The sequence below is a fragment of the Ambystoma mexicanum genome, chromosome 1p (assembly GCF_040938575.1).
Source record: "Ambystoma mexicanum isolate Mex_15411 chromosome 1p, UKY_AmexF1_1, whole genome shotgun sequence".
Taxonomy (NCBI): Eukaryota; Metazoa; Chordata; class Amphibia; order Caudata; family Ambystomatidae; genus Ambystoma; species Ambystoma mexicanum.
The window spans coordinates 84,074,480-84,101,238 of NC_090921.1; the positions used below are offsets into that span (position 1 = coordinate 84,074,480).

The window sequence follows — 26,759 nt, forward strand, 5'->3', positions numbered from 1 at the left end:
GAAGGTCCAACGTCGCACCCCACTCTAGAAAGAAGGAGTCCGTCGTGACTGTCACTTTAGGGGCTGGGTCCTGAGCCGTGACCACCACTCCAGGTCCACTCTCATGGAAGCCGGAATCATTATCAGCTTGGAGTCCGGATCCACAGACTGACGCCAAGAACTCCGAAGAGCCATCTGAGCCCGCCTCATCTTGACACGAGCAAGAGGAAGAGCCAATACGCACAAGGCTTTGAGGCCCAGAAGCCTCTGGAACCACCAGGCCGACATGCTCTCCGACTGCGAAAACATCTGACACGTGGCTAACAGATCCGCCATCCTGTCCCCGGTCAGGTACACTCTGCAGTCGATTGTGTTCCAGCGAAAACCCAGGAAAATCAAGTCCTGCGAGACCGTCATGGAAGATTTCCGTCAGTTCACCGACAGCCCAAGATTGAACAGGAGCTGAAGGAGAGACTGAAGATTGCACGCCGCTTTCAATGGGCAAGGGCTGCGTAAAAGCCAGTAGTCCAAATACGGATACACATGGATACCCTGCAGACGAAGATAGGCTGCGATCACTGACATCTTCGTAAAGACACGCGGCACCGAGCTGAGGCCAATAGGGAGCACTCTAAACTGGAACTGCTCCCCTCCCACAGAGAAACTGAGATATATCCTGTGTGGATTCCAGATAAGAATATGCATGTACGCATCCTGAAGGTCACCACGCTGAGCCAATCGCCCATCTGCAAGGAGGACCGTATCTGGCCGGGCGTGATCATCTTGAATTTCTCTTGGGGTAGGAAATGATTGAACTGTGAAAGGTCTAGGATGGTGCGCAGGACAGCCGGAATAGAAGCCCTCCCCTCGTTCCGGGGGGGGGGGAACAGGTTCCACAGCTCTCAGGTCCAGCAGTTTCTGAACCTCGGCTTTTAGGGAGGACTACCCCACCTGTTGGAAAGGAGGGTTGACGGGTGGGGTAGGGGGTAAAGGTAAGCGGAAGCCAGCCCAAGCAAGTGACAAGATCCACCTCTCTTCAGTGATTGTCTGCCACGCCTCCCAATGAGACGCAATGCGTCCTCCCACCGGGGTCTCGTGCGAGCGCGGAGAACCCTCATTTTGTAAGCTTTTCAGTGGTATTGCCACCTGAACCTGAGGAGCGGGAGAAAAACCGAGTCTGTTGATGCCTCTGGCGGTTATTACCCGAAGGGGTATCCACTCTACGAGATTTCCGGTATAGGAAGCCCCTGAAACCAGAGGAGGGCCGACTTTGCGATAACGGTCTCTGGGTCTTAAAGGGAGTTTTAACCAGGACCGACAAGGACTTAGCTGTCTGGGTGCTGTCCTTCATCTTGGTCAGCTCCACATCCATTGTAGAGTGGAACAGCTCCTTGCCGTTAAAAGGAAGGTCCAACACCTTGTCCTGCACTTCCTTTGAAAATTTGGTGGCATGCAGCCACGCCTGCCGGGAGCTATCAACCCCCAGTATAAGGTCCCGAGCCGAAGTGTGTACGTGATGAGCCGCAGCCTCCAGGAGATCCTGGGCCAAGACCCTGGCATCTGATAATCCCGCCTTAAAGTCTTCCAGCTTCTCGACCGGAATGAACTCCTTAAACTCTGACAGACCTTTCCACATCCTCATATTTGCCCCCGCTAACACTAGTTTGGCATTGACCTGCCGGAGCTGCAAGGCCGAGTTAGCGAAAATCTTCCTCCCAAGGAGTCGAGGAGCTTGTGCTTCCCCCAAAACCTGAGTAGCCGTCGTAGAAGAGGATGCTGCAGGCCTGGACTGTAAAGTAGCCGCAGCCACCACTGTGGAGGAGGGGGCGGACAAGACGACAGGGCAACCTCTTCCGAAGAATGAAGCCTGTATCACGCATCCATTTTCTTATTGGCGAAAAGACCAGAGTGTGGCTTTTCTCAGACCCTACGGACCTCGGCCAGAACAGGCCGGTACGCTCCAAAGGAGACAGGGTGAACACCCCAGAAAGCACGCCCTCCTGCGGAGCAGGTGCCTCGGGCACCGGAACATCTAAAAAGCACATGTCCAGTACCCGGTCATGAAAAGCTCTAATAGAGCGGGGCAGGTCATTGTTTTCCTGATCTCCCTGCGCCTCATCCGACAGGTCAGGATCCTGCTGAACCATGTCGGGCACTGCCTTGTCCACAGGGGACAATGGGGGCAATGGCGGAAGGGTCGGGTTAGGCACCGTAGGCAAAGGCGGCGCCAGCCGGCGGAGCCGCCGGAGGAGTGGGTGGAGCTGGAGGCGCGGGTGGACATACCTCCCTAAAAAGACCTTTGAAATATTCCCTCATGCGGTCGGTACGGTCGGGAGTGTCATAAATTTGCAGAAGAAGGCGTCCTCCTAGGACTGTTTTGGTACCATGAGGAGGTTAATTCCAGGGACACAACGGGGAGGGTTGCCACACAGGCCCATCACCCGATGTATCAACAAAAATTAAAGGTGCCGACCCCGCAGGCAACAAAACATTGTGCGGAAGGGGCATCCGAGCGTTCGTCATAGTCATAGAACCAAGCCCTACACCTGAAGCCGATGGCGTAGTTGTAGGGGTAGCACCCAAAATGGCCGCCGTGGTCGTGGCGGGAACAGCCACCATTTTGTCATCACCTGAGGGGAACTGCGGCATGTGAGGAAGTGAGGCAGGGGTCCCCGTCGATGGATCAGGGATCTTAACTTTAGCCTTAACATAAGGAACCTCGGCTGAGCCGGTACTATGAGGCCTGGAATGTTTCTGTGACATACCAAAAGCCAAATTAGCCTTCCCAGGAAGGACCTCGGCGCTGCCGGTAAAGGAAGAACTTTCCTTCTTTGCCCCCTCAACAGTTCTGGCGTCGCCACAAGAGTGGGAATGGTGAGAAACGACTTTCACCTATAAGGCCTTGCCAGGCCTCTCAGAAATGTCGGTAACCTTAGCCTCTGTACAAGGGACCTCGGACACAGGTCCAGAACAGCCATGCTAGCGCGGGCATCAAACATCCGTTCGGTAACACCAAGCCCAGCCAAGGCCTCGGGGCGTACCCCGGTTTTATTTTTGAGAGAAGCCGATAAAGAGCCCTCAGAGCAAGCTCCGGTACCAACCCCCCCCCCCCCCCCCGACTCAGTAGAACTGGGGCTACACGCAGCCCCCTACAGGAGGGGCCTCGGAGTGTACTCTGTCATCCACAGGCCCCTTACGGAGACCCTCGGGGGGGGAGACTCTGGTACAATTATTAGGCCCAGAAGGCACCTGGGGGCAATCCCCGGTGATCGAGCGATCAGCGCTCCTCCCGGCTCGGGAAGAACATGGGAAGCTGTCTCCCGGCCGGGATCCTCTGAAAAGTAAAGAACTCACCGGGCGTTTCTACTTTTCGTCGATAAACGCCTGAAAATGCGAAGGAGGAGTCCGTTGAAACACCTCCTCCCACCATTCTAACCGACGTTGAAGTGCCCGGACCAAAATGGAATCACAGTAAAAACAGGAGTCCTAGCGGTGATCCGGACCCAAACACTTGAGACAAAGAGGATGGGGGTCCGCCCTCGCAAAGCATCTGACACGATGAACAATCTGGAAAGTCTAGTGTAGTTTGAACGACAGACTAATACATGATCGCTAGCGAGAGCCAGAGAGGAAAAAAGGGAAGAAAAAAATCTTCCGCGGATGCGAGCGGAGAAAAGGACTGATGGGCGATGCAGAGCCGAGATAGGTGGGGTCACGGCCGCGTGCCGGGCTCCGCGCAAGAAGGGAATAGTTTCTTACCTGTAACTCCATTTCTCCAGCATTGGTATCTTTCATGGATTCACATGCTTAGAATATTCCCCGTCGTCAGGCTGGGAATCCCCGGTACATTATATAGACCCTTTCCCGTAGGAAAACTTTTGACGCTCATGCGTCCTATCCACCTCGTTTTGTATCATGCGTGCCCGCGCCGTCAGGACACCATGATATAAATACAGGACCCGCCCCCGCGCTCCCTCAGATTTTGGCCCCCAAAGTAGTGGGGGAACCAGTTTGCATGGTCAGGGGAGGCAGCCTGGCGCATGTGAATCCATGAAAGATACCAATGCTGGAGAAATGGAGTTACAGGTAAGAAACTATTCCCTTCTCCAGCATTGGATCTTTCATGGATTCACATGCTTAGAATAGATTACATAGCAGTACCATCCCGAAGAGAGGAGGCGTGCATGCAAACTCACATACTTTCCTCACAATGCCAGTTCTCTATGGTCGTGTACCCATCGGCAATAGTTAACATAGAGAACGAACAATAGTCAATCATAATTGCAACCAGATCTAACCCCTCAACTGGGGCTTACCTTATTGGAATAGGTGTCGAAGCACCGCCTGTCCCATCCGAGTATCTTCGGCATGTTGTTGTGACCGGCAGTAATGGCGGGTAAAAGTGTGTGTAGCCGCCAAGGTAGCCGCCATGCAGATGTCCCCCAGAGGGACTCCAGACCACAGCGCCGTCGACGATGCCGCCGCTCTAGTGGAATGAGCTCTTGGGCGTCGCAAAAGAGGCTTCCCAGCCTTGGAATGGCAGTACGAAATGGTAGACGATACCCATCTTGACAGTCCTTGCTTTGAAATGGCTTTGCCTTTAGCACCCAGACCATAGGCCACGAACAATTGCCTCGTGTCCCTGAAAGGTTGCGTGCGATGAAGATAAAACTCAAGAGCCCTCTTCACGTCTAATGTGTGTAACGTGCGCTCCGCTCCCGAGCATGGCTCTGGAAAAAACGTAGGTAAGACAATAGAGGAATGTTTATGGAACACTGAAGGCGCCTTCGGTATGAACTGTGGGTTAGTGGCAAGGACCACCTTGTTCTTAAAAAATCTTAAGTATGGTGGGTCTACCATTAGAGCTTGGATTTCCGAAATACGTCGGGCTGAAGTGATGGCCACCAGGAAGGCCAATTTCCAGGACAAAAACTTTAGAGACGACGATGACATTGGTTCAAAAGGAGGTTTCATAAGAGACGCTAACACCAGATTGAGGCTCCACACCGGAGGAAATCTTTTCTCGGGAGGGAAACTCCTGAACAACCCTTTAAGGAAGTGCTTAATCAGGCGGTCGCTGAATAATGGTGCGGAATGTCGTTGACGTGTAAACCTGGAGATGGCGGCCAGGTGTACTTTTATCGACGACACCGATAAGCCCTTTTGCGCTAAGAACAGCAGTATGGGAGGAGCTGTTCCGGCATAATCAGCTGCGGATCCAAACCTGGTTGATCCTCACACCACTGACAGAAACTCCTCCATTTGTACGAGTATGAAGTGTTTGTGGAAGGTGCTCTTGCCGCTTGCAGAATACGACGACACTCCTCCGGAATCGTTAGCTGGCCAAATTCGGCGAAGTCAGGAGCCAGGCCGTCAACTTGAGGCTGTCCGGGTCGTGATGCCAGATGACACCCTCCTGTCGAAACAGAAGGTTGGGGATCTTCCTGAATCTCATTGGTTCCGCCGCAGCCAAGTGCAGCAGGTCTGAGAACCACACCTGTCTGGCCCAATACGGGGCTACCAAGATCACCCGACATGGGTACTTGAGAAACCATTGCAACGTCCTCCGGATAAGAGGAAAAGGAGGAAATGCGTACAGGAATTTGTTCGTCCATGGGAAGGAGAACGCATCCCTCAGTGAGCCCTGCTGAGGCCATCTGCTTGCGTACTGTGGGCATTTTCTGTTGTCCTTCGTCGCAAACAGATCGATGGAAGGATGTCCCCACTTCTTGAATGCATGTTGCAGTTGCTGGTCGTTCAGCACCCATTCGTGAACCTCGGTCATTTCCCTGCTGAGGGCATCTGCCTCCACATTTCTCACGCCTGGTAGGTGGAACGCCAAGATTAGCATGTTGTGTTGCAGGGCCCAGTGCCAGATTTCCTGTGCCTCCGTCGACAGGGACCTGGACCGTGTTCCTCCTTGTTTCCTTAAGTAAAACATTGTAGTCGTGTTGTCCGTCATGACACGCACCACAGAGTCTCTCAGTTGAGGAAGAAAAGATTTTAGAGCCCATCGCACTGCTCTCAGTTCTAGCAGGTTGATATGCAGGGAGGACTCTTGTAACGACCACCGGCCTTGTACCTGTAACGTCTCCAGATGAGCTCCCCATCCGCTCAGTGAAGCATCCGTCACCACCGTCTTCTGGAACTCCGGTTCCAACAGAGGCATTCCTTTCGTTAGATGAGTAGAAATTCTCCACCAGCGGAGAGCTTGTAACAGTTGTTCGTCGATGACCAGTCTGTCGGACCAGCGACCTTGGCTCTGCATCCAACGGTCCGCTAGAAATGCCTGGCAAGGTCTCATAAACAGGCGGCAGTTGTTAATCAACGGAATGCAGGACGACATGGTCCCTAGCAGGGACATGTATTTGCGCACCGACACCCTGGTACCGCATTTCCATTCCGACGCCTTGCTTTGTAGCTTCAGTATCCTTTCGCTGGATGGCCTTACAAGGCCTGTGTGCGTAAAACTCTGCTCCTAGAAAGACCAAGGTCCTCGAGGGCTCTACGGAGGACTTGCTGAAGTTTATCACGAAGCCCAGTTCCTGTAAAAGGGACATCGTGGCCCCCAGACTGTTTCGTTTTTGTTCCATGGACGAGCCTCTGACCAGCCAGTCGTCTAAATATGGATAGACATGGTGACCGTCCTTCCTTAAATGGGCCGCTATGGGGGCTAGGCACTTGGTGAACGTCCTGGGGGAGGACTTGAGACCGAACGGGAGGACCTTGAACTGAAAATGCTTTTGGCCGACGACGAACCTTAAATATCTTCTGTGTCGTGGACGTATTGGGATATGAAAATATGCGTCCTGAAGATCTAGCGACGACAGAAAATCTATGGGTTGCACTGACCTGATAACCTCCTGGAGCTTTAGCATTTTGAATTTTGAGCTCTTTAGCCATTTGTTGAGTACCCTCAGGTCGAGAATGTGCCTCCATTTTCCATTTGGCTTCTTGACGACAAAGAACCGGGAATAAACCCCTTGTCCTTCCTGTGTCACAGGAACCCGTTCTACCGCTCCTTTTTGTAGCATAAGCGCCACCTCTTGTATTAGAACTCGAAGGTGGGGCTGGGCCAAAAACACTGGCGGAAGACTCGGAGGCTTGTTTTTGAATTGCAGCGCATGACCCATGCGAACCGTGTCCAGAACCAATCGATCTGTGGTGATGCATTCCCATTGGTCGATATGAGAGACTCGACCCCCCAGGACGTTCCGAAGCCGTCATTGGTTGCTGGTTTGCTTGTCCTTCGTCGACGAGGGACCCGAGCCTCGTCGTCTGGAGGCTTGATAATCTCTGCCTCTACGTGCCGACTGGGATGCCCGTCTGTAGCCTTGTGAAGAGTATGAGGGCCTGTTAAATCCACGGTCCCTAGAGGCTCCAAAGCGGGAGTTTCCGGAGGCGCCCCTGAAGGGGCGAAAAGAGCGAAAACTTCTACCTGTCTGGAGGGCGCCAAGAGACCTAGCGGTATCTGTGTCTTCCTTCATCCCCTTCAAGGCTTCATCAACCTTATCTCCAAACAGATGTTCCCCTTCACATGGCATGTCTAGAACTTTGTACTGGACTTCAGGCCTAAAAGTAGTACATTTGAGCCACGCTTGTCGACGAAGTACTACGCCATGGTTGATTTGTTTGAACCCCGACTCTGCTAGGTCCACCGCAATATTAATTGCATGGTTCGAGGCTTCCTCGCCATCCCGTACTAGTAACATGGCTGCTTTGCGATGTTCTTCCGGCAGGTGTTCTAAGATAGGGGCTATTTTATGCCACATCTCCCTATCGTAACGCGATACAATCGCCAAGGAGTTGGCTGCTCTCACCGTCGTGGCGCCGACTGAGAGCACCTTTTTCCCGAAGGCGTCCTGTCTCCTTGCCTCGCTTTCTGGAGGGGTTGAACATTTTTGCTGTACTCTGGCCTTCCTAGCCGCCGCCGCCGATACCACAGAGTCTGACAGTGGCTGTGATAGACATTTTGGAGTGGACTCCGGAGCTTTAAACCTTTTCTCAATACGCCCTTTAATAGCCGGTTCCGAGAACGGATGACGCATCGTCTTGAGACCTTCTTGCCATACGTGGTCCAGGATTGGGATGGCAAATACCGATTTTCTCCTTTGACCCATGTGATCAAAAAGAAAACAATCTTTCTTCTGCTCCTTAGGGATTAAGCCGAACTCGGAACACGCTTTCCCCATCATTGCATGGAAGGCTCCCACATCATCCGGAGGGGATGGTTGTGCCTGGCTCCTCGTAGACTCTACCTCTACATCCGAATTCCATGTTGGGTCTCTCGACGGTGACAGGGAGATGTCCGACCCTGAGTCACCTCGTATAGAATCGGACTCCGATAGCTCACCTTCCTCCTGCACTCGATGACGATCCTTCGCCACTTGGGCCGAAGGGCTTTTGGTCGTCGTGCGAGCTGCTTGAGCTTGTTCGTCGACGGAAGGTGCAGAAAATATCGACGATGAAGTGCCAGGTTGAGGGATCTGCGTATCCAGACGCTGCAGGAGCTTCTGAAGTGTATTAAGCACATCCAGAGATAAAACCGCCTGGGGGGTCAGCAACGTCGAGGATAGAGGGACCACACCCCCACTCGCACTCGTCGTCGACGTATTGGAAGGCCGTAGGCCCAAGTCCGACGGCTGCATAACCATGTCACCTTCTCCTTCCACCGACGACCCAGGCAAGGCCGTGTCTTGCAGCAGGACCTCAGGGGGGGCCGGTTCGCAAACCTCTGGCTGCCAGGCCATAAACTGAGTCCCCGTCGACGAAGAAATCCCCACCGCTGCTGCCTGAATAGTAATCGGCATCGTCAGCGATACCGGGGTCGACGAGCCAGTCGCCGGCACCGAGCCTTTAGACTTCGTAGCCGATTTCGTTGCCGACTTCCCTGCTGCAGTGTCTCGACTCACGGAAGACCTAGGACGGTCCCCTGAGGAGGATTTTGATGCCGCTTGCCTCTCCGTCTTAGAGGATGAGGAGGACTTTTGGGTGATGAGGAAGACCCAGCATGCTTCCCCGCATGCTTGTCCGCAGGGCATTTTTCGACAGGCCTCGCCTTCTTCGAGGGAGGTTCCGACTTGCTCCTGGAGGCCGTGGAGCCAACCTCTGATGCCGGATAGGCACCCGCTCCGTCGTTAAGCCAGTCGACCAACCTTCTTTTCCGATCTTTAAGTGTTTTGTTGGGAGAAACCCTGGCATATCTCACATGTATCCGCCGTGTGGTGCGGGTGGAGACAGTAGATAGAATCCATGTGGGCATCACCTTCATAGACTTTAAGTCCACATGTCGCACAAGGACGGAATAAAGCTTTTCCGGACATATTTTCTTCAGAACGGAATTTCGCCGGAGCGAAAAAACCCAACCTAACTTCAATTAGCAGTAACCGCGAGGATCCCACTACTTTGAAAGACGGTTGAAATCTGAGGGAGCGCGGGGGCAGGTCCTGTATTTATATCATGGCGTCCTGACGGCGCTGGCACGCATGATACAAAACGAGGTGGATAGGACGCATGAGCGTCGAAAAAGTTTTCCTACGGGAAAGGGTCTATATAATGTACCGGGGATTCCCAGCCTGACGACGGGGAATATTCTAAGCATGTGAATCCATGAAAGATCCAATGCTGGAGAAAGGGAGGAAGGACAACATTTTTGGATGCTTTTTACAAAGTGCTCCAGTCCCGACCCACAGGACGGAGGAATGTCCCATAAGTATGGAGGAAAGGGGACTGGACATAGGAGTAAATAGTTTCTGTGTGTGGTACAATGTGCACTACTGGTCCAACACATCCATGAAGCTGTGTTGGTGAAAGCAGGTGCACAAGGTCCTACGTGTCAGGTTCCTATTTTTTGGTGGGAGTATCTGTACTCCCTGTCTTTATTTTGTATGAGTATTTGCCTATTTTTATGGTGTAAAAATGGTCAATACACCCCTTATCTGTAGGGATGTAACCCAATACTGGAAAAATCTGTTGGTGTGTCGGTTCGTGGCCGTGTCAGATCACCCTGCTTAGGTTGTCTGAAAGGAAGCTGTGGTCGTCTGGGATGCGCTGTACTTGAATGAAGATGTGTCTTTTGATGCATCAATGCCATATCTGTGGTGGGTTTAGTGTATTCCGCCCTGTTTCTTCATAGAGAACATGGCTGTGATGTTGCATGTATAGATACGATTAAGAACAATGCAAATTGTAAAGTCTTGCTTGAAAAGAGAATCCGCCACCTTCTCAGGAGCTCCAGTTAGTTTAGGTCTTAGGCTGCCTGTTCTTGTGTCCATGCCCCCTGTGCAGTGACCTCTTGACAATGGGCTCCCCGCCAAACTGAGAGGCAGGTGTGCCTTTTTGTAGGTTTGATTTGGTACACCAATGCAGAGCACTTGCCACCAGTTGAGACACCACAACTAGATTGTCCCATCCTCAAGAATACCTGTGACCATTGGCTTCAGAGCCACTGCCATAGGACATGAATGTTTACGTGTGTGTATGGGACAATGTAGGTACAGGAGGACATGATACATAGAAGTTTCCTGACACTTACCTGGGCTTTGACATGGTAACAAGTAAGGAACAAGTGACTTACCTGTAACTGTGGTTCTCCGGCATGGGTCTGGCATAGATTCACATGCTCATGAATATTCCCTGTCAGGCTGGGAATCCTCGGAAAAGAATAAATCCGTTTTGTTTCTGAACTTTCCTTATACCAATAACCAATCACGGGTCTCTGGGTTATACTGACCCCAGTGAATGACTGCCCTCGACCTAAGCACCTCCTCTGGCAGCCATCTTCAGCTTGGGTAGCACTAAAGTGGCAGTAGGACCAAGAGAAGAGTCGCAGAGGGTTTGGAGGGAGGGTTTGCATGCCATGCCAGACCCATGCCGGAGAACAGTTACAGGTAAGTAACTTGTTCCTCCTCCAGCATGGGGTATGGCATGGATTCACATGCTCATGAATATGAGAATACATAGCAGTACACACATGCACAACCACGGGAGGTGGCAAGGCTCAACCTTAACATTTCAACAACTCAACATTAAGCATCTCTTACCTTCTCACCAGGCTCACCTTCAAGCAAACAGGTTCTGCAGCACTGCCTGGACGACTGGGCTACTCCCTGGAATCACGGTCGACGCAGTAGAATCTCGTGAAGGTGTGGGTCGACCTCCACGAAGCCTTGTGGGGATCCGTCCCATAGGACCCGACTTCCTCGAACTTCTTGTCCAGGACCTTTTTGACACCAGCCAGCTCATCGTCGGAGGTGGTATCTGTTTCTGTTATGGCTACCGTGCCCCCCCCCCCCTTTCTCATCCCAGGGTTTCACTGGGATTTCTCGATAGGCTGGAAAGTTAACCCTCCGGGGTGGTAGGGTAACTCTAGGCCCTGAAGTCATTTCCACTGGGGTAGCCTCCACAGGCTTCGCCAGGGCTGCCAGGAATCCTTTAATCGGAGTCTTCGCTGCGTGAATCAGGGCCTTCACAACCTTGGGCGCGTCTGAGGTCTTCACCTTAGGGGGAGGGTCACCACCTCACCCCCCCCTTGGCTTTCTCCGTCAGGATTGACCAGGGCTTCTCCCGAAGCTTACCTGGGTTCTCCAACTTCCTTTTGCCCCGAGCCAGAGTGTTGGCTCGTGGATGATGGCATCAGTGATATTGCGCCCTGCCTGGCAGCCGAGGAGCCCGAACCAACAGCGATCCCGGTGCCTGCGGACTTGCAGTGCTTTGCCTTTTGTTGGGCCCCCGTCGCCAGAGCCCCCTCAAATGTCGAAGACCGCTCGGACTTCTTCTCATCTGCTGCTGGGCTCTTCCCCTTCAGCCAGTTGGTGAGCCGAGTACGACGGTCCTTCATTGTCCGGACGGACATGTTCTTACAGAACGCAGTCCTCCTCCACGTGCGACTTGTCAGCGTGAAGGCAGTAGAGGCACCGGGAGTGCCCATCTTCCATGAAGACATTCTGTAGTCTACATCCTGGGCAGTCCCTGAACAGTTTGGATCCAGTAGGTGTCGAATCTCCTTTGCCCTGGGCCATGTCCGAATCGGTGTAGGCCTCAAAGGTCTTCCGGAATCCTCCAAGAAGTGTAATTAGACAAAAATCCGCCCTTGAGGGGCGTAGAAAATTCCGAAATGGGTCCCCGTTGATCGGAAGAAGAATCTGTGGAACTTGAGGCTCGAATTGATTGAAAAAATAAGAGTAAACTCTTCGAAAAAACACAATACGCAGTAAAAGCTCGAGAGCTACAGCACAAGGACTCCCAACACTCGAACGTGCGGTAAAAATTTGAAGATGGCTACCAGAGGAGGGGCTAAGGTAGAGGGCAGTCGTTGGCTGGGGGTAGAATGACCCAGAAGAGACCAGCTATTGGTTATTAGTAGAAAGACAGTTCAGAAAAGAAACTGATTTTTTCTTTACCGAGGATTCCCAGCCTGACGACAGGGAATATTCATGAGCATGTGAATCCATGCCAGACCCCATTCTGGAAAAGTTGCGGTTACTCTGTTCAATCATGTTAGTGTGAGTCAGGCTATCCCTCCCAGTATCGCGACCTGCTGCCACCAGTCCGGGCTAATATTCTGTGTAGAGACTCTGGCACTGTGTTCTCATCCACCTGAATCACAGTCTCTTGGGTCCAGTCCGCTACCTACTTCCCCAACCCGCCTGCACTTGCCTCACGAGCAGTAGAGACTCCTTAGGCGAATCTTTGATTCCACTGACTGCTCCCAACCTTGGACTTCCTCCAATCTGTGTGGGAGTTATTCTGCCTTATAACACACAGCTATAGGATCAGCCCTGCTAAAAGCAAATATACATGTCGCTGCACGGGGGTAGCAGTGTTTAGAGAGATAATATACTAGTACTGCAACGTTGACATTAAACAAAACAGGGATATTGTGTTGTTCAGTGGGGTACTTTGCTTGGGGCCTTGGCGTCTTGCCAATAGATCAGCAGAATCAGTGAGTTTGAGCAGGGAATTGTGTCATAGCCAGAGACATCACACTGGCCTTCGCTGCGATCAGGTGCGCTGTCGCCTGCATTGGCCAGGCAGTACTCCTTATATAGGAAGCATTTGGCCACTAATATTTCTACATGCAGCTTTCAGGACAATGCAGGAGGGAGTTGGCTCGTCTACAGTGCCAGTTCAGGAATTGGTAATAGTAGGTGGGGGAGGATCCTCATTTCTGCTGCAAGATAGCAACGGTCAGCTTCATCAAAGTGCTGCCATCCCAAAGCTCTGATCTTATCCGTTTAAACTCCCGGTATATCTAGTCTTCGAGCAGGCACTTACGTCCCAGTCATCCGCTCACCTCCTTCGTCTGGGACCCCACCTCTAAATCAAGGGGGTATCGAGGGACTGCTTTTACTTGTCATCATGCTCCAGAGGGCGACTGCTACAGCTGCGGGTCAGAGCCTCCAGGTGTCGTTGTCTCTTTGAGAACCCTTTCAAGGGTCCATCGCCTTTCGCCCTCGCACCGTGGGTCTCAGTGTGGGAGAGTCGCTTCTCCTGCTATTCATGTCCCTGATTCACGTCCTGCCGGGCTATCTCCAGAGCCCTGCAGCCCCAATTGCAGCAGGGCTCGGTTCCAAAAGGCATGGGGAGGAGCACACTTCACCGGGCCTCTTAGTTCCTCCTCAAAGCTGCACCCGCCATTTTGAAAATTGCTGTCTGGACGCACAATGAGTTAAACTCGCCTTCCACTCAGCCAATGTGGCCCAAACTCAAGTGGAATACTCCAGAGGGATTCCAACCCAAGTCCTGGTATGATAGTAGTTTGTCCTGTCTTCCCTTCCTTGTGTTGTCGCGCTTAGAAACACTTGTGTACAGGCACGTTATAAATTACTTATATACTGTAAATCTGGAGGTAAACCGTGGCATCACCCCCCACAATGCAATTTCTTATAAAAAGAACTTTTGCCTCACACGTGGAACAAATTGATTACAATTCGCTTAAGCTGTTTTTGTATACCACTTACATGCACATTTTACAATTTGTTACAGCCGTCTGAATCCATTGATTTGAGTTGATGACATCACTGTGATTGAGGTTATAAGGGCAAGCATCATCTCATCTTTACATTTGCTGGTAGACCAAGTCTCATCTGTACAATCTTCAACTGTATTGAGAATATACTACCTTTTCTGACAACATATGTAAATTAGTGTTTTCCAAATACATAATTCCAACACCCTTAAAACAGTCTTCGATAACCCCTCTATTAAACAAGCCCATCTTGAATTCTGATCTCCCAAATAATATTGAGCAAAAGCCAACACCCAAATGCTAATGAAAATCTGGGAGGAAGTTGTTACCCTGCAACCTCACGCATGGTTAAGACTGATGTCCTTAGAGCAAGTGTCAATCTATCCTTAGTTAAGGTTGGAGAACTGTAAGTCTGGAATGTGGAAAACCATCTAGGCTCTCACCACGATATGCGGGATCGATGGGTGTTCTTTGAATCCCTCGACCACCAGTTCATCCTACAGAGACTTCAGTCTGTGATGGTGTCCAACAGTGCTCTGAAATGGTTTAATTCTTTCCTTCGTGTTCAATAAACTGTTACCCTACTTTACAAGTATTCATGAGTGAGAAAGATAGAAAAACTGTTAACTTTGCAGCAAAGTCTTATCGGGTCATCTTCGAGATGCAAGACCCCCATCAGATGTCAACAAATAGAAAAAGAAAAGCCTGGTAACACAATCCTTGATGTTGCCTACTACCTACAGTGCATTACAAGGTCACTAACATCCAAATAAAACAAATAGAATTTCAAAGAAATCAAAATGTTACTTACTGATGTGTGTGACCAATAAGAATAATCAAAAGTAAAATTCTTTGGAGGATCCTTTGGCTGCTTCGGATTGCTAATGCCTGAAAGAAACCAACAAAGAAATGAGGTAAACACTGGCAATACACACATACTTTGAACACATGAATTCATTATTCCAGATTAAAAAATGTTTACTCGAATTCCCCCCCCGACCCCCGCCCCCCCCCCCACCCCCCCCAAGTACATGCGCAGATCTTTACGAAGCACTAGATAAAAAATGTATATCAGAATGTAGTAGAGGCATTTGTATCTAATAGGAACAGCAAGCAGCTCAAATTGGCTGGGGATCTGTTCAAGTTTGGTGCTAAAAATGATTGACTTTGACCTCATTAACTCCGAAAATGTTCATACGATCCCTCATCTCTCTGGTGGAGAGTGGATAACACAATGGGCCTATAGAATTGCAGTGGTGTTGAGCCGCCTCTAAATGCCTACAGTCTATGCTGCACACAAGTAAAACTTCAGGGGAATCCCCAACAACAGCATGAAAAAACCAGAGGGAGCAAGGACTTGCTGCAATACCACTTCCAGAATGCACGAAACCTACCTACCGCATTAATAGGCCACTCGAGTTGAACTGCTACTGCAACCAGCAATGTGCCAAGAAACAACGAAGTTATGCAGTGAGCAACACTCTACGAAATTTTATCCAAACCGATGCCTTGCTTTGAGATTAGACTGACTGATGAAGGTTTAAGAATAAATATGTTTTTAATATAGTGAATCAACTTAATATTGGCATCTCTGTACAGTCGAGTTGCCGCTGGATGGGTGTCCACATCCCAGACATTAAAAAGTACAAAGCCCACTGAGAATAGTTGAGATGTGGCCGTGTGGCTCAGATGGTCAGCAGTGAATGCAGACTAGTTTTCTAATCTCAACATTTCCAAATGGGGGATTTAAAAAAAAAAAAATATCCACCTTCCAAAAATTGGTGCTACTCTGCCGTCAAGCTCGCAAATTGTGTGGATTATTTTTAGTCTTCAAGAGGCTGTTTATTAACGGTTTCTAACAATGACCTTTGCTCGACTATTGACCAAGGAATAAACCGTAAATTTAGAAGTGATTGGCTGACAAATAACAGAAATCAAACCAGTTAGAAAATAATGCACACTTCCAGACATGTCATTTAAACAAAATATTGTAATCACAGTAAAGCATAAGCATTTAAAACACAGCCAAGTTCCCTTTAGAATCTGCCTGTTCATAACTTTCGTTGTGGAAAGTTACTTCATGTTATGTGGCAGATTGACAAAACTAAACTAAAAATGGAGGTTGAAATGGTTTTCATTCACACAGTGGTTGGCAGGGATAAAAGCATGCCGGGCCTATGAGCACATCTCCAAACATCTGGCTGGAAATCCCTCTTTGGGAACCATCAAAGCTGATGGGGTCAGGAAGTGTCAAATAAATTTGCCGAATTATTGGCCAAATGATTGTCAGTCCTTGGTAAACAGAGATGGTGTCCATCTCCTTGAGGTTTACTTCCCTCATCCCCCCAGGATTATACAGTTTGCTCTTCCTAGCAATAAAGGAAGGGATTTTGTTGATGAAACGCCTATGGGCTCTAGCTTTTATTTCTCCAAATAAACATAGGTTTCCCTAAAGTATTCTCTGAAGTAAAAGGTTGTCAGACTAGGACAAACAAAAGTATCAGAGCTAGCTCTATTGGGGATGCTAAACAAAGTCCACGATTCATACTCAGCAGCACAGGGATTATAGGACACAAAGGTGTCTCTGGCATTCTTACTCTTCACAGGGTTATAACACCCAGCTTCTATATATAATACAGCCAGGTGGACAATGACTAACCCACTTTTTCGTGATACAGAGTTAGACAGCCTCAGTTCTATAGTAAAGGTATGGTACCCATCACACTCTTGTTAAGAGGTATTCAGCCATTTATTTGCAATCATTTAGTAAGGAATAGATGCCCTGCCTAAGGTGACAAAGTCCTTGCCAAGTCAGTCTGGGTTGCCTCTTCAGGTGACCGATTATAGATTATGCCAAAGATCCATCTTCTAATAGGACCTAGTGCCCAGTCTCAGCCACTTTCATGTGGCTAACTCCAGCTTTGTGCTTCTGGCTCCTGTGGGACCGCTTCTCCTGCTGATCTTTGGCCTGCTTCTCTTATTCGCTCATGGCCCTCCCATACATGCAGTGCCACTAAATGCATTCTGGCCTGGCTTTAAACAGACCTCATCTTTACTCCCTCGGTCTCTGGTTCTTAGATTTGCTCACCGTCAACCTCCTCTGTGTGGCCTTTGGATTCACGAGCAATGTGTCAATTTCCCATTTGCAACTCCTTACCCTGCCGTCCTGGCATCCGAGTCCCGTGGGTGCACAAACAGTTCTTTTAGGGAAAGGCTGGTGAAGCACATTCAGCTATAGATTGCTCCAGGTCTTGCAATGTTGACACAAAAATTGGATAAGCCTATAGAGTCTGAGAAAGATTGGCTCTCCTTGTACTTTCATCTGGGTAATAACAAATGGAAATGATCCATAGAGTAAAGTTTTGTGCGGGTCTCGGAGTCAGAGATCACTTAACATAGGTCTGGGTATAGCCACAGGTTTAGAGGAGGCTCTCCAGCTCCCACCATGTACGACCTCCAGGCAGCTCACAGATTTGGCAATGCCCTGGAAGACAGACTATCCTTTGCTGCAGATTCCCTTCATGGCATTGAGTCAGAGTCCTAACTTCATCACAAAGTTTACATAAGATAGGGAGCAGCGACTAACGGACCATTCAAAAATGGTATGCTAAATAACCAGGTCTGCACCCGCGGTAGCAGAATAGAACCAAACAGATGTGCTACTCCGGGGCACAAAGTAACTGTCGGGTTGGTGAAGAGGCTTTTCTACAGTAGATAAATCTGGGTCGCTAGCTCAAGTGCAACAAGTTCTCCTTGCAGCAGGACGATGCTGTGCATCACAGGTTCGATAGCTGGGTAGGGCCCACACAACCCATCATCTGCCTGAAGTCGATAAATTGAGTAGCATGAGTGGGTAGTTGTGACAACAATTATTACAGCACTACACAGCTGCAGGAATCCAGCCTGAAGCGCTATAAAAAGGACTTCATTAGTATGGTAACATCCAAATGTCTCTTCAAGAGCATTTAGTGTACCGCAGAGCCTTGTTAACTGTTAGGCAGAATCCTTTGCAGTACCCTTAGGGAACACTTCAAAGTGGTAGTACAATTTCACCTTTGGTACAATCCTGTACTACACAGTTATAGTTGTAGCAGTAGCGGAGCAGCCAGGCTCATCTCAATAGCAAATGAGCAGTAACAGGGATTACACAAAGGACTACAATTACTGTGACTCAAGCAAACACTGACTCAAGGTTTCTGAACATGTAATAACAATATAAGTACATTTATTTTTAGACCATCTGTTCACAAAACACTTCACTTCTATTAAACAAAACTACACTCTAAATATACTACACACAACCAATTCCTTTGGTTAATGTCAATTCAAGATAAGTACATTGGGATTTGACAGACCGGTGTTGTGAAACAAAAGACGTTCCCGGGGTTTAAGCAGCACTCACTTTTTGACAGTAATGACAGTTCGGTTTTACGAAAGAAAAGCATACCCACGTGAAGAATTGTAAACGTAGTCAAAACACATTCAGCACATTGAATTAAAAAAAAAAAAAGAATAGGGGATAAAAATCATAGGCAATACTTTTGTCAAGGCACTCGAATCAGAGAACGTGTTCTAAGAGACGATTAAAGTCAATAGGCCTGTGCCAGTGTCAAATGGCCAGGGCTCTGTTGTCAAGGATCACACGATTAGAACAGTTCGAGATTAACGTTGCCAGAAGTACTTGGATATTGTCAAAGGGAGGCAAAAGTTATAAGAGGGAAGGAAGAAAGGACAAGCCTTCGGCAAGGAAAAAGAGGTTCACCCCGATTCCTCAAGGTTGGACAGAGAGAACGACAAAATGGACAGTACCTTATTCGAAAGAAGAAAGCTGGTGCCACAGCAGTTGTTCCTGGTAGCTCCTGCAGACTCACGGTTCCTGAAGCTTCAATCGTGGGGACAAGAAGGACGTCATCTGGAGCGATCTGGACTACCCAGGGATGAGGCCAGCAGCAGCAAAGCAACGGTGAATAAAAGGTGCGCTCCTTTAAAACAGGAGAGGGCTCTTCTGATGGCTCTCCGGACCACTACAGTTTTGTGCAGCGATTTCGACCAAGGAGAGGATTCTCAGGCTGTAGAAAGGTGAGCTGGTTGATCCCACCAGACTCAAGGGAAGACGACTCCGGACTGGATCTTCTCTGTCGTTGAAGGGTAGATAGCTCAGGGCTGCAGCAAGTCTTCACCAGGACTGGGGAGTTGCAGCAGCAGTCTTCTTCTCCGCTTCTCTTCGGTTCTTGTAGTTCCAGTCGCGACTGACTTCCAGCCCAGGAGTCCTGCCTTTTATGCCAAAATCCCCCATTCACACAGCAAGGGGGTTGCCCAGCCCGGACAACCACCTCAGCCAACAGACACAAAGTGCGACTTGGGTCTCCAAGGAGACCCTGTGCAGGGGGTTACTAAACCCCTCCCTCACATTCAGCCCACCTAGACACCCAGACACCAAAGGTGGGTTTCTTCGCTGAAGCCCACCAGAGGACAGTGAACAAATGCAGCAAAACTGTTTTGCCACACAAAGTAAAACACAAGAAGGATGTTAACACAAAGAAATGGCGACTAAACCCGCCCGGCGGCCAAAATAAAAGATATTTGGTCAAGCAGGTTTATGTTCGAGGCTACAACAATAGCCTAAAACAATACCACGTTTATATTATAATCGCGGTAGAAAAGTTAGGGTAGATAACACTGCCACCAGCCAAGTCTTCGTGTTAAGGGAGTGAAACAAGGCTAGAGGAGGTACAGACAAAAAAGGGATCAGAGTTAACCCTTTCCAATACTCCATGTAAGATGGGGTGTACTGGGTCTGTAGGTTAAATGACTACATAAAGTAAATGGCAACTTTACCTGTTTCTGGGGGACAGTAGACAGCCCCAGAAAAATGGAGTCAGTGGGAAGTCTTAGAGACAACCCTGTGTCACTGCACTGAAGGTGCTGTGTAATATGCACAAAAAGTTGGGTTCAAGGAGTGGTGTGGCTTCAGAGCCCAAGATCACACAAAATGTAGAAATACACATGGCAAAACACATGTAAGAGTGGGAAAAAGGTTCACACTCTTACCAGGTGGAAAAAAAATATCCCTGAAATCCAGCAAAGCTGCTGAGGGACTCACTGGGTAAGGGAAATTAGCCATAAATGAGAATTCTCCCTTACACCAACAGGAATCAAAGTTCAAGAGAGATTTGTTAACAGGATAGCACACTTAACTTAGGACTGCTACTGGGAAGGTGATTTAGAACCGACCACCGAGCAGTAGGCTTACCAGGGGCAAACAAAAGGTCCATGACAGACATACAATATGCAGTCTCTGCCAGTTCCGGAACACCCTCAGCCTAAGCTCTGCAGTAGAAGCTGCCTCGCTGATATACTGGGGAGCCACAGATGATCCTGTGGCAGCTGGTGACAAGCCTCTAAAGAAACTGGTCAATAAGTAGACAGTGGCAGGACGCTACGGTGGCAGGCCTTTGCAGTTCACATTAAAAGGGCCATATAGATTATACTGCGGCTTGTTCTGGCCGAATATAAGCTATGATCTGAATACCAGTCTCTGACTAACATTACAGGGCTAGCTTGTTCATTCTGTGTTGGCCAGGCAAGCGAAGGTGCCCAAGAGCGGTGACATTCTAGCTATGTTGTCTGACCAAGACAAAAGCAAGTAGGGGGATGTTGTGGTGATCACTTCAGTCCATGCATCTCCTCCCAAATACAAATATGTTTAATACCCTTGCCATCAAACAAGAACTCAAAAATGCCCATTTAGATATATATTAAAAAATGATTTTTAAAAAAAAAAAAAGATCCAGGAAAGTGTCAATGAACTAACCCAAAATGATCATCCCTGGATAAGGTGGTGCTGGAAGCAGAAAGGTGAATTGGCGAATTGAAAATTACAGCTTACGACCAGTATCTGTATCCAAGTTGTCAAACAAAAGCCAAGTCTTTAGAAGTGTTATGTGAAACGCTACACTCTTAGCAAGAAGACTGAAGACAGGACCAGGTGCAATAATATCTGAATTGATGTTCCAAAGCATGTACAGAACGGATCTGAAGAACTTTGTGCAGCTCTCATTTAAAAACATACTTCCTGATGCGGCAGAGATGATCCGGGACATGACCCCATCAGAGTATACCTAGCATTCCAGCAAGACAAATACTTGTTTCCATCACCTACCCAGTTCAAAGCCAGAGACCTCTGAAGTTATCCCCAGGTTTCAAAGTTGTGGCATAGAAGACAACTGGGGATATCCTTGTGTACTGGTGTTTTCCTATAATGATGGCTCCTGATCCATCAGTTATTTTAAGGAAGCATTACCTCTCCTTTATCCAGACCAAGCAGGAATGCCTAAAGAGTCTTCATTCATTCCAGTGTCAAGCTCTCAAAGGAATCCTTAAGGGTTTGTATGGAGAAGGTAAAATGTGTCGCGTAGGAATGCTTAATAGAGACAGGTCTGCTTGCATAAGCAGTTGTAATTGGTCTAAAATGTCCAATCTTGTGTTCACTGACTGCTTTGACTCCTAACGTACCTTACAGAGCGCCTGATATTTTTGGCAACTATCAAAAGACAGAGTGAAGGAGTAAGTTGCTTACATATAACTCCTGTTCTCCAGCACTGGTATCTTTCATAGATTCACATGTTGTGAATATTCCCCAGGATCAAGCTGGGAATCGTTGGTTACTTTTTGGATATTACTTTTAAAAATAAAAATTAGGTCTATTTTGTATGGCGTCACCCTGGTTATGGGTGCTTTAGGCCCATCCAATGGGACATCAAGTTGTAAGCTTCTCTCCAGCCCTTCCTCAGATTCTGACCAGTCATGCTAGACCTTGTTTTGGAATCTGAGGATCTTTACCTGGTCGGGATGGATGGAGGGCGCATGTGAATCTATGAAAGATACCAACGCTGGAGATTGGGAGCTACAGGTAAGCAACTTACCCCTTCTCCAGCATTGGATCTTTCCTAGATTCATATGCTGTGAAGAGATTACATAGCCTTGTTGCATTAGGTACCTTATTGGAATAGACACTGCAGAACTGCTCTTCCCATATGAACATCCGCTGCGTGAGGTTTATCCAAGCAGTAGTGCCTGGTAAACGTGTGGGGCACTCTCCAGGTTGCTGCCTGGCAAATGTCAATGACCAGTACCCCTGCCCCTAGGGCCGCCAAAGCTGTTGTGGAATGTGCCCAGGGCGTGCCTTTGAACTTTCTGCCTGCTTTTGGGTGGCAAAATGAAAAAGCCGAAGTGATCCATCTGGACAAACTGTTTGGATATAGCTTTACCCTTATTGGCAGGGCGGAAGGATATGAAGAGTTGTGTGGACACACTGAATGACTTGGTTCTGTGGAAGTAGTACTTAATGTAACGCCACTTGAGCTGGCGTAGAGGCTTCTCGAAAACACATGTAGCGCTATGCTTTCATTTTTGTGGAATTCAGTGGGAACCTTTGGAATGAATGTTGGATTGGTCAGCAGTAGTACCTCATCTCTGCGGAAGCGCAGATCGGGTTTGTTGACCGCCTCCGCCTGCAGTTCCGACACCTTTTGGACTAATGTGATTGCCACTAGTAAGGCAATTTTCCAGGAGACGTGCTTTATGTTGGCTGTGGCCATTGGCTCAAATGGCTTTTTCATTAGTTCTGTGATGACTGTATTGAGGCTCCAATCCGGCGGAGTCGGCTTAGTTGGAGGGAAAACTCTAAAAAGCCCTGTTTAGGAAATGCTTCTGCAGTCTGTCGCTGAACAAGGACATGGAGATTCTTTTCCTTGTATACCTGGAGATGGCCGCCAAGTGTACTTTGATGGATAAGTGACTGAGACCTTGTTTCGCTAGCGAGAGTAGGTACGGGAGAATTTGCTCCGGGTTGACATTGAGTGGGTGTAGCGTTTGCTGCTCCCGACACCAGTTACAGAACCTTTTCCACTTAAAGCAATATCATCGGATGCTGGTGCTCTAGCTGCATCTAGGATGTTTTTACAGTCCTTTGGAATTGTTAGGTGGCCAAATTCTGCTAACAGGAGCCACGTTAACTGCAGGGAATTCGGGTCGTGATGTAGGACCCTTCCACGGTCTGGCGAAATGATGTCTGGTTGTCTGGGTAGCACTATCGGCCAATCCGCTGACAGCTGGAGTAGGTCTGGTCTTGGCCAGTTTGGTGCGATGAGAATGATTTTGCAAGGGTGTTTCATGATCATTTGAATTGTCCGATGTATAATCGGCGTTGGGGAAGGCGTAGGCAAACAGGCTTGTCCATGGGAATGAGAATGTATCACCTTTGGACCCCCAATGCAGGCTTCTACTTGCAAAGCCTGGGCATTTATTTTATGGCTGGCTGAGGCAAACGTGTCTATGTGCGGGTGACCCCACTGCCTGAACCCTATATAGTTGCTGTTGGTTGATTTCCCACTCGCGCGATTGAGCAGAGGTCTGCAGAGGATGTCCGCTATGTTCTTTTGAACTCCAGGTAGGTGAAGGAGCATCTGGTTGGCGAGGGACCATTTCCAAATCTGTTGAGCTTCCTGTGACAATGTCGGTGACGTTGTTCCCCTTCCAGATATGAAACATTGTTGTGTTGTCTTTGAATATTTTTGCAGTGCATCCCTTTAGTATTGGTAGGACCCACCGTACTACTCTCACCTCTAGCACATTGATCTGTAGTTTGGCCTCTTGTGCCTTCCATAGTCCCCTTACGTGCAAGTGATCGACGTGCACCCTGCAGCCTGTCATTGAGGCATCAGTGACTAATGTTCTGTGGCGATTTGGTTCCTGGAATGGGTTTCCCCTTGTAAGGTTGCTCCTGTTCTTTCACCATTGTAGTTTGCATACAAAGTTTGGGGTGATGCAGATTTTTGTCCACCCAAGTTCCTGCCACTTGGGACCAGTTTGCGGCTATGAACTCTTGCAGGGGCTGCATGTGAAGCCTGCGGTTGGCTATGTGTGGAATGCACAACGACATAGTGCCTAGCAGGCGCATGCATTGGCGCACTGAGGCATAATGTTTGGGTTTGAACGTTGGAATTGGCAAGTTTAACGTGTTTATCCGCTGAATTGAGGGAAACACCCTCTGCTCCTCCGTGGCAAAGTGTGGCCCCAGAACAACAAGTTCATGGATGGCTGCAAGGAAGATTTGTTTATAGTTGCGAATCCTAAGCTTTGGAGTGTCTGTACTGTTTCCGACATGGTGTGTTGGGCCTTGGAGAGTTTTGGCGCTCTAACAAGTCAGTCATCTAAGTATGGATAGGCGTGGTGACTTTTTTCTGCAAAAGCTTGCCGCGATGGGCACTAGGCATTTGATAAAGGTTTGTGGGGCTGACTTTAGGCCAAACAGTAGTACCGGGAACTGGTATTGCGGACTACGAATCTTAGATACTTCCTTTGTTTGAGGTGGATTGAGATGTGGAAATATGCATCTTGTAGGTCTAGGGACCCCAGGAAGTAGTGTTGCTGAATGGTCTTCATTACTTGGTGTAGTGTTACCATTTGGGACTCTTTTGATGAATTTGTTGAGACTGTGCAGGTCCAGAATTGGATGCCATTGCCTGTATGGCTTTTTTACTACAAAGTACTGCAAGTACACTCCTCGCCCTTTGTCTTGTGCTGCCACATTTTCCATTGCCTTTTTCCATAGCATTTGTTCGACTTCTTGGAGGAGGTCCTTCAGATGAGACTGCGTTGAATGGGCGGTATGTTGGGGGTTTGTTTTGGGAATTCCAGCAGGTGTCCGTAGGTAATTGCTTGCAGGACCCACCTGTCTGTCGTCATGATGTGCCACTGACAAACTTAATTGGACATTTACCACCACCTGCCCTGCATCAAGGGCATAGTCATTTCAATTTTTTTCCCTGTCTTCCCCTTTGAGGGTTTGTTTGCTTGCGTCTTTGTGCTTGTCGAAAATCTTTTGATTTGTTGTAGCCTTAGAATTACTTTGTATCCTTGCGAGTAGTAAGTACCCTTCGAGTAAGATAGACTACCCCAATATAGGTGTAGAGCAAACAAAGAAAAGTGCCATTCCTGTTTGGACCGGGAGGACCTAGGGTCGAACCCCTGCTCAGACAAGCATGTGCCGACATGTGTGTTCTCCCTCTGTCCCGACAGGCCATCCCCACCATCACCAGGCCCACCACCTCTAAGGCCCACAGCTTCAAGCCCATCAACACCGCCTCACCGTCCACAACAAGAAGTTGATGCTCACCAACGTCCGTTCAGCTATCACCCATGCAGCAGACATCAGCAACCTCCTCACTACACAACCTTGATGCAATCTTCATCACCGAGACCTGGCCGACACCCACCTCCACCCACATCCTAGATGTCCTTGTCCACGACGGCTACCTACGGAACTAGACAGGCGAGGCTTTGCAGTTATACACAAGACCCTGTGGCCCTGCACCAGACGATGTCTACAACATTGGCTCCTTCGAAGTCCTCTCCTGCTACTTCCCACTCTCCCCAATGAACAGTCACCTTCCATCTCACCTACAGACCACCCATACCCAACACCGCCTTCCTCAGACTTCATGGAGATGGTCACTACCATGTCCGTCATACATGCAACTTCCTAGGCGACATCATACTCCCAGGCAACAAGGTCACCAAACGGATGAAGGAATCTCTCCTCAGCCTTCTCGACACCCTCAGTACTCAAAAGACCCAACACACGAGAAAGGTGTTACGCTCACCTGGTATCCACGGGGGCGCCACACGATACTGGATGGAGGTCTAAGCGCTATCCGTGACCCCTCTCTGCTTGGTTATGTGCCAGACGTTGGGTAGCGCCTATAACAGGAGAAAGGAGGGTTAAGATAGAGGTTCTGTGATGGTGGACTCCCACCTACCTCCGGTCCAAATCCCCTCCCTTGGGGTTATTGCTCACCTTAGGTTTTTGGGCGTTGAACTCTCCGTCCTGCGTCTCTGTGCAGGGGCGCGTGGTTGGTGCGGGCGTTCCGTGGACCTAGTTGCTTCACTGGTCCGTGTGCCCTTATGTCGGGTCCAGACCTGCTGTGACTGACTCTGCTTGCGGTCTTCCAGGTGAGTTAGAATGTATTTTCTGTCTTTCTTTCCCTCTGTTTTCTCTGTCTTCTAGGCATCTTGCTCCACTACGCTGCTCCCTAACAATGTCTTTTTGTTTTCACAGGGATGGTTGCGATCTTGGAATTGCTGCGCAGATGGCGAAGACCACAGTGAGTTATTGATGCGCGGAGCACTGCGCTGTTTATTGGTGTTAATTGCTAACCTGTGTTCTCTTCCCTTCTTTGTACAGTTTGCGGTGATGTTCTGGAGTGATGAGCGATCGAAGCACTGCTTGCCCAGTTAAGTGGTTTGTTAATGCTGACCTTGTTCCTTCTCCCTTGCAGGTTGCGGTGAAACCCAGAGGTGGGCGAGGTAAGTGAAGCGCAGGATGGATTCAAGACTGGTTACTTAACAGCCAAGTGTTCTTGCTCACTAATGCTGTTCTTGTTCTTCCAAGTTATTAAAGGAATCCAGATCTAGGGGCTTCAGGATCGGGCTGCCGGAGAAGCAGATGAGCAGGAGCTGGACACGGTGAGCGTTATGCTGCAGAAGTGCAGAATAACGCGAAGCGTGTTCTGCTGTTTGGGTGCGGTTTAAATAGCCCAGGCCAAGTAGTTCCAGGCCAAGTAGGTCCAGGCCAAGTAGGTCCAGGCCAAGTAGGTCCAGGCCAAGTGGGTCCAGGCCAAGTGGGTCCAGGCCAAGTGGGTCCAGGCCAAGTGGGTCCAGGCCAAGTGGGTCCAGGCCAAGTGGGTCCAGGCCCAGCCACACCCAAAACACTAGACCGCATGGCTTGGTTCTAAAGAACTGAGCTATG

The 26,759-nt window shown here is 49.1% G+C and overlaps 1 protein-coding gene across 2 annotated transcripts in view; it reads right to left on the bottom strand.

Annotated features, from left to right (window-relative positions):
* Positions 1 to 26,759, bottom strand: part of KIF1C (kinesin family member 1C) — a 1,865,342-nt gene that overhangs the window by 1,557,656 nt on the left and 280,927 nt on the right. For both annotated transcript variants that reach the window (XM_069643618.1, XM_069643608.1), the window contains exon 4: positions 14,760 to 14,836. In XM_069643618.1, the coding sequence (XP_069499719.1) occupies positions 14,760 to 14,836 (77 nt within the window). The remainder of the gene's footprint in view (positions 1 to 14,759; positions 14,837 to 26,759) is intronic.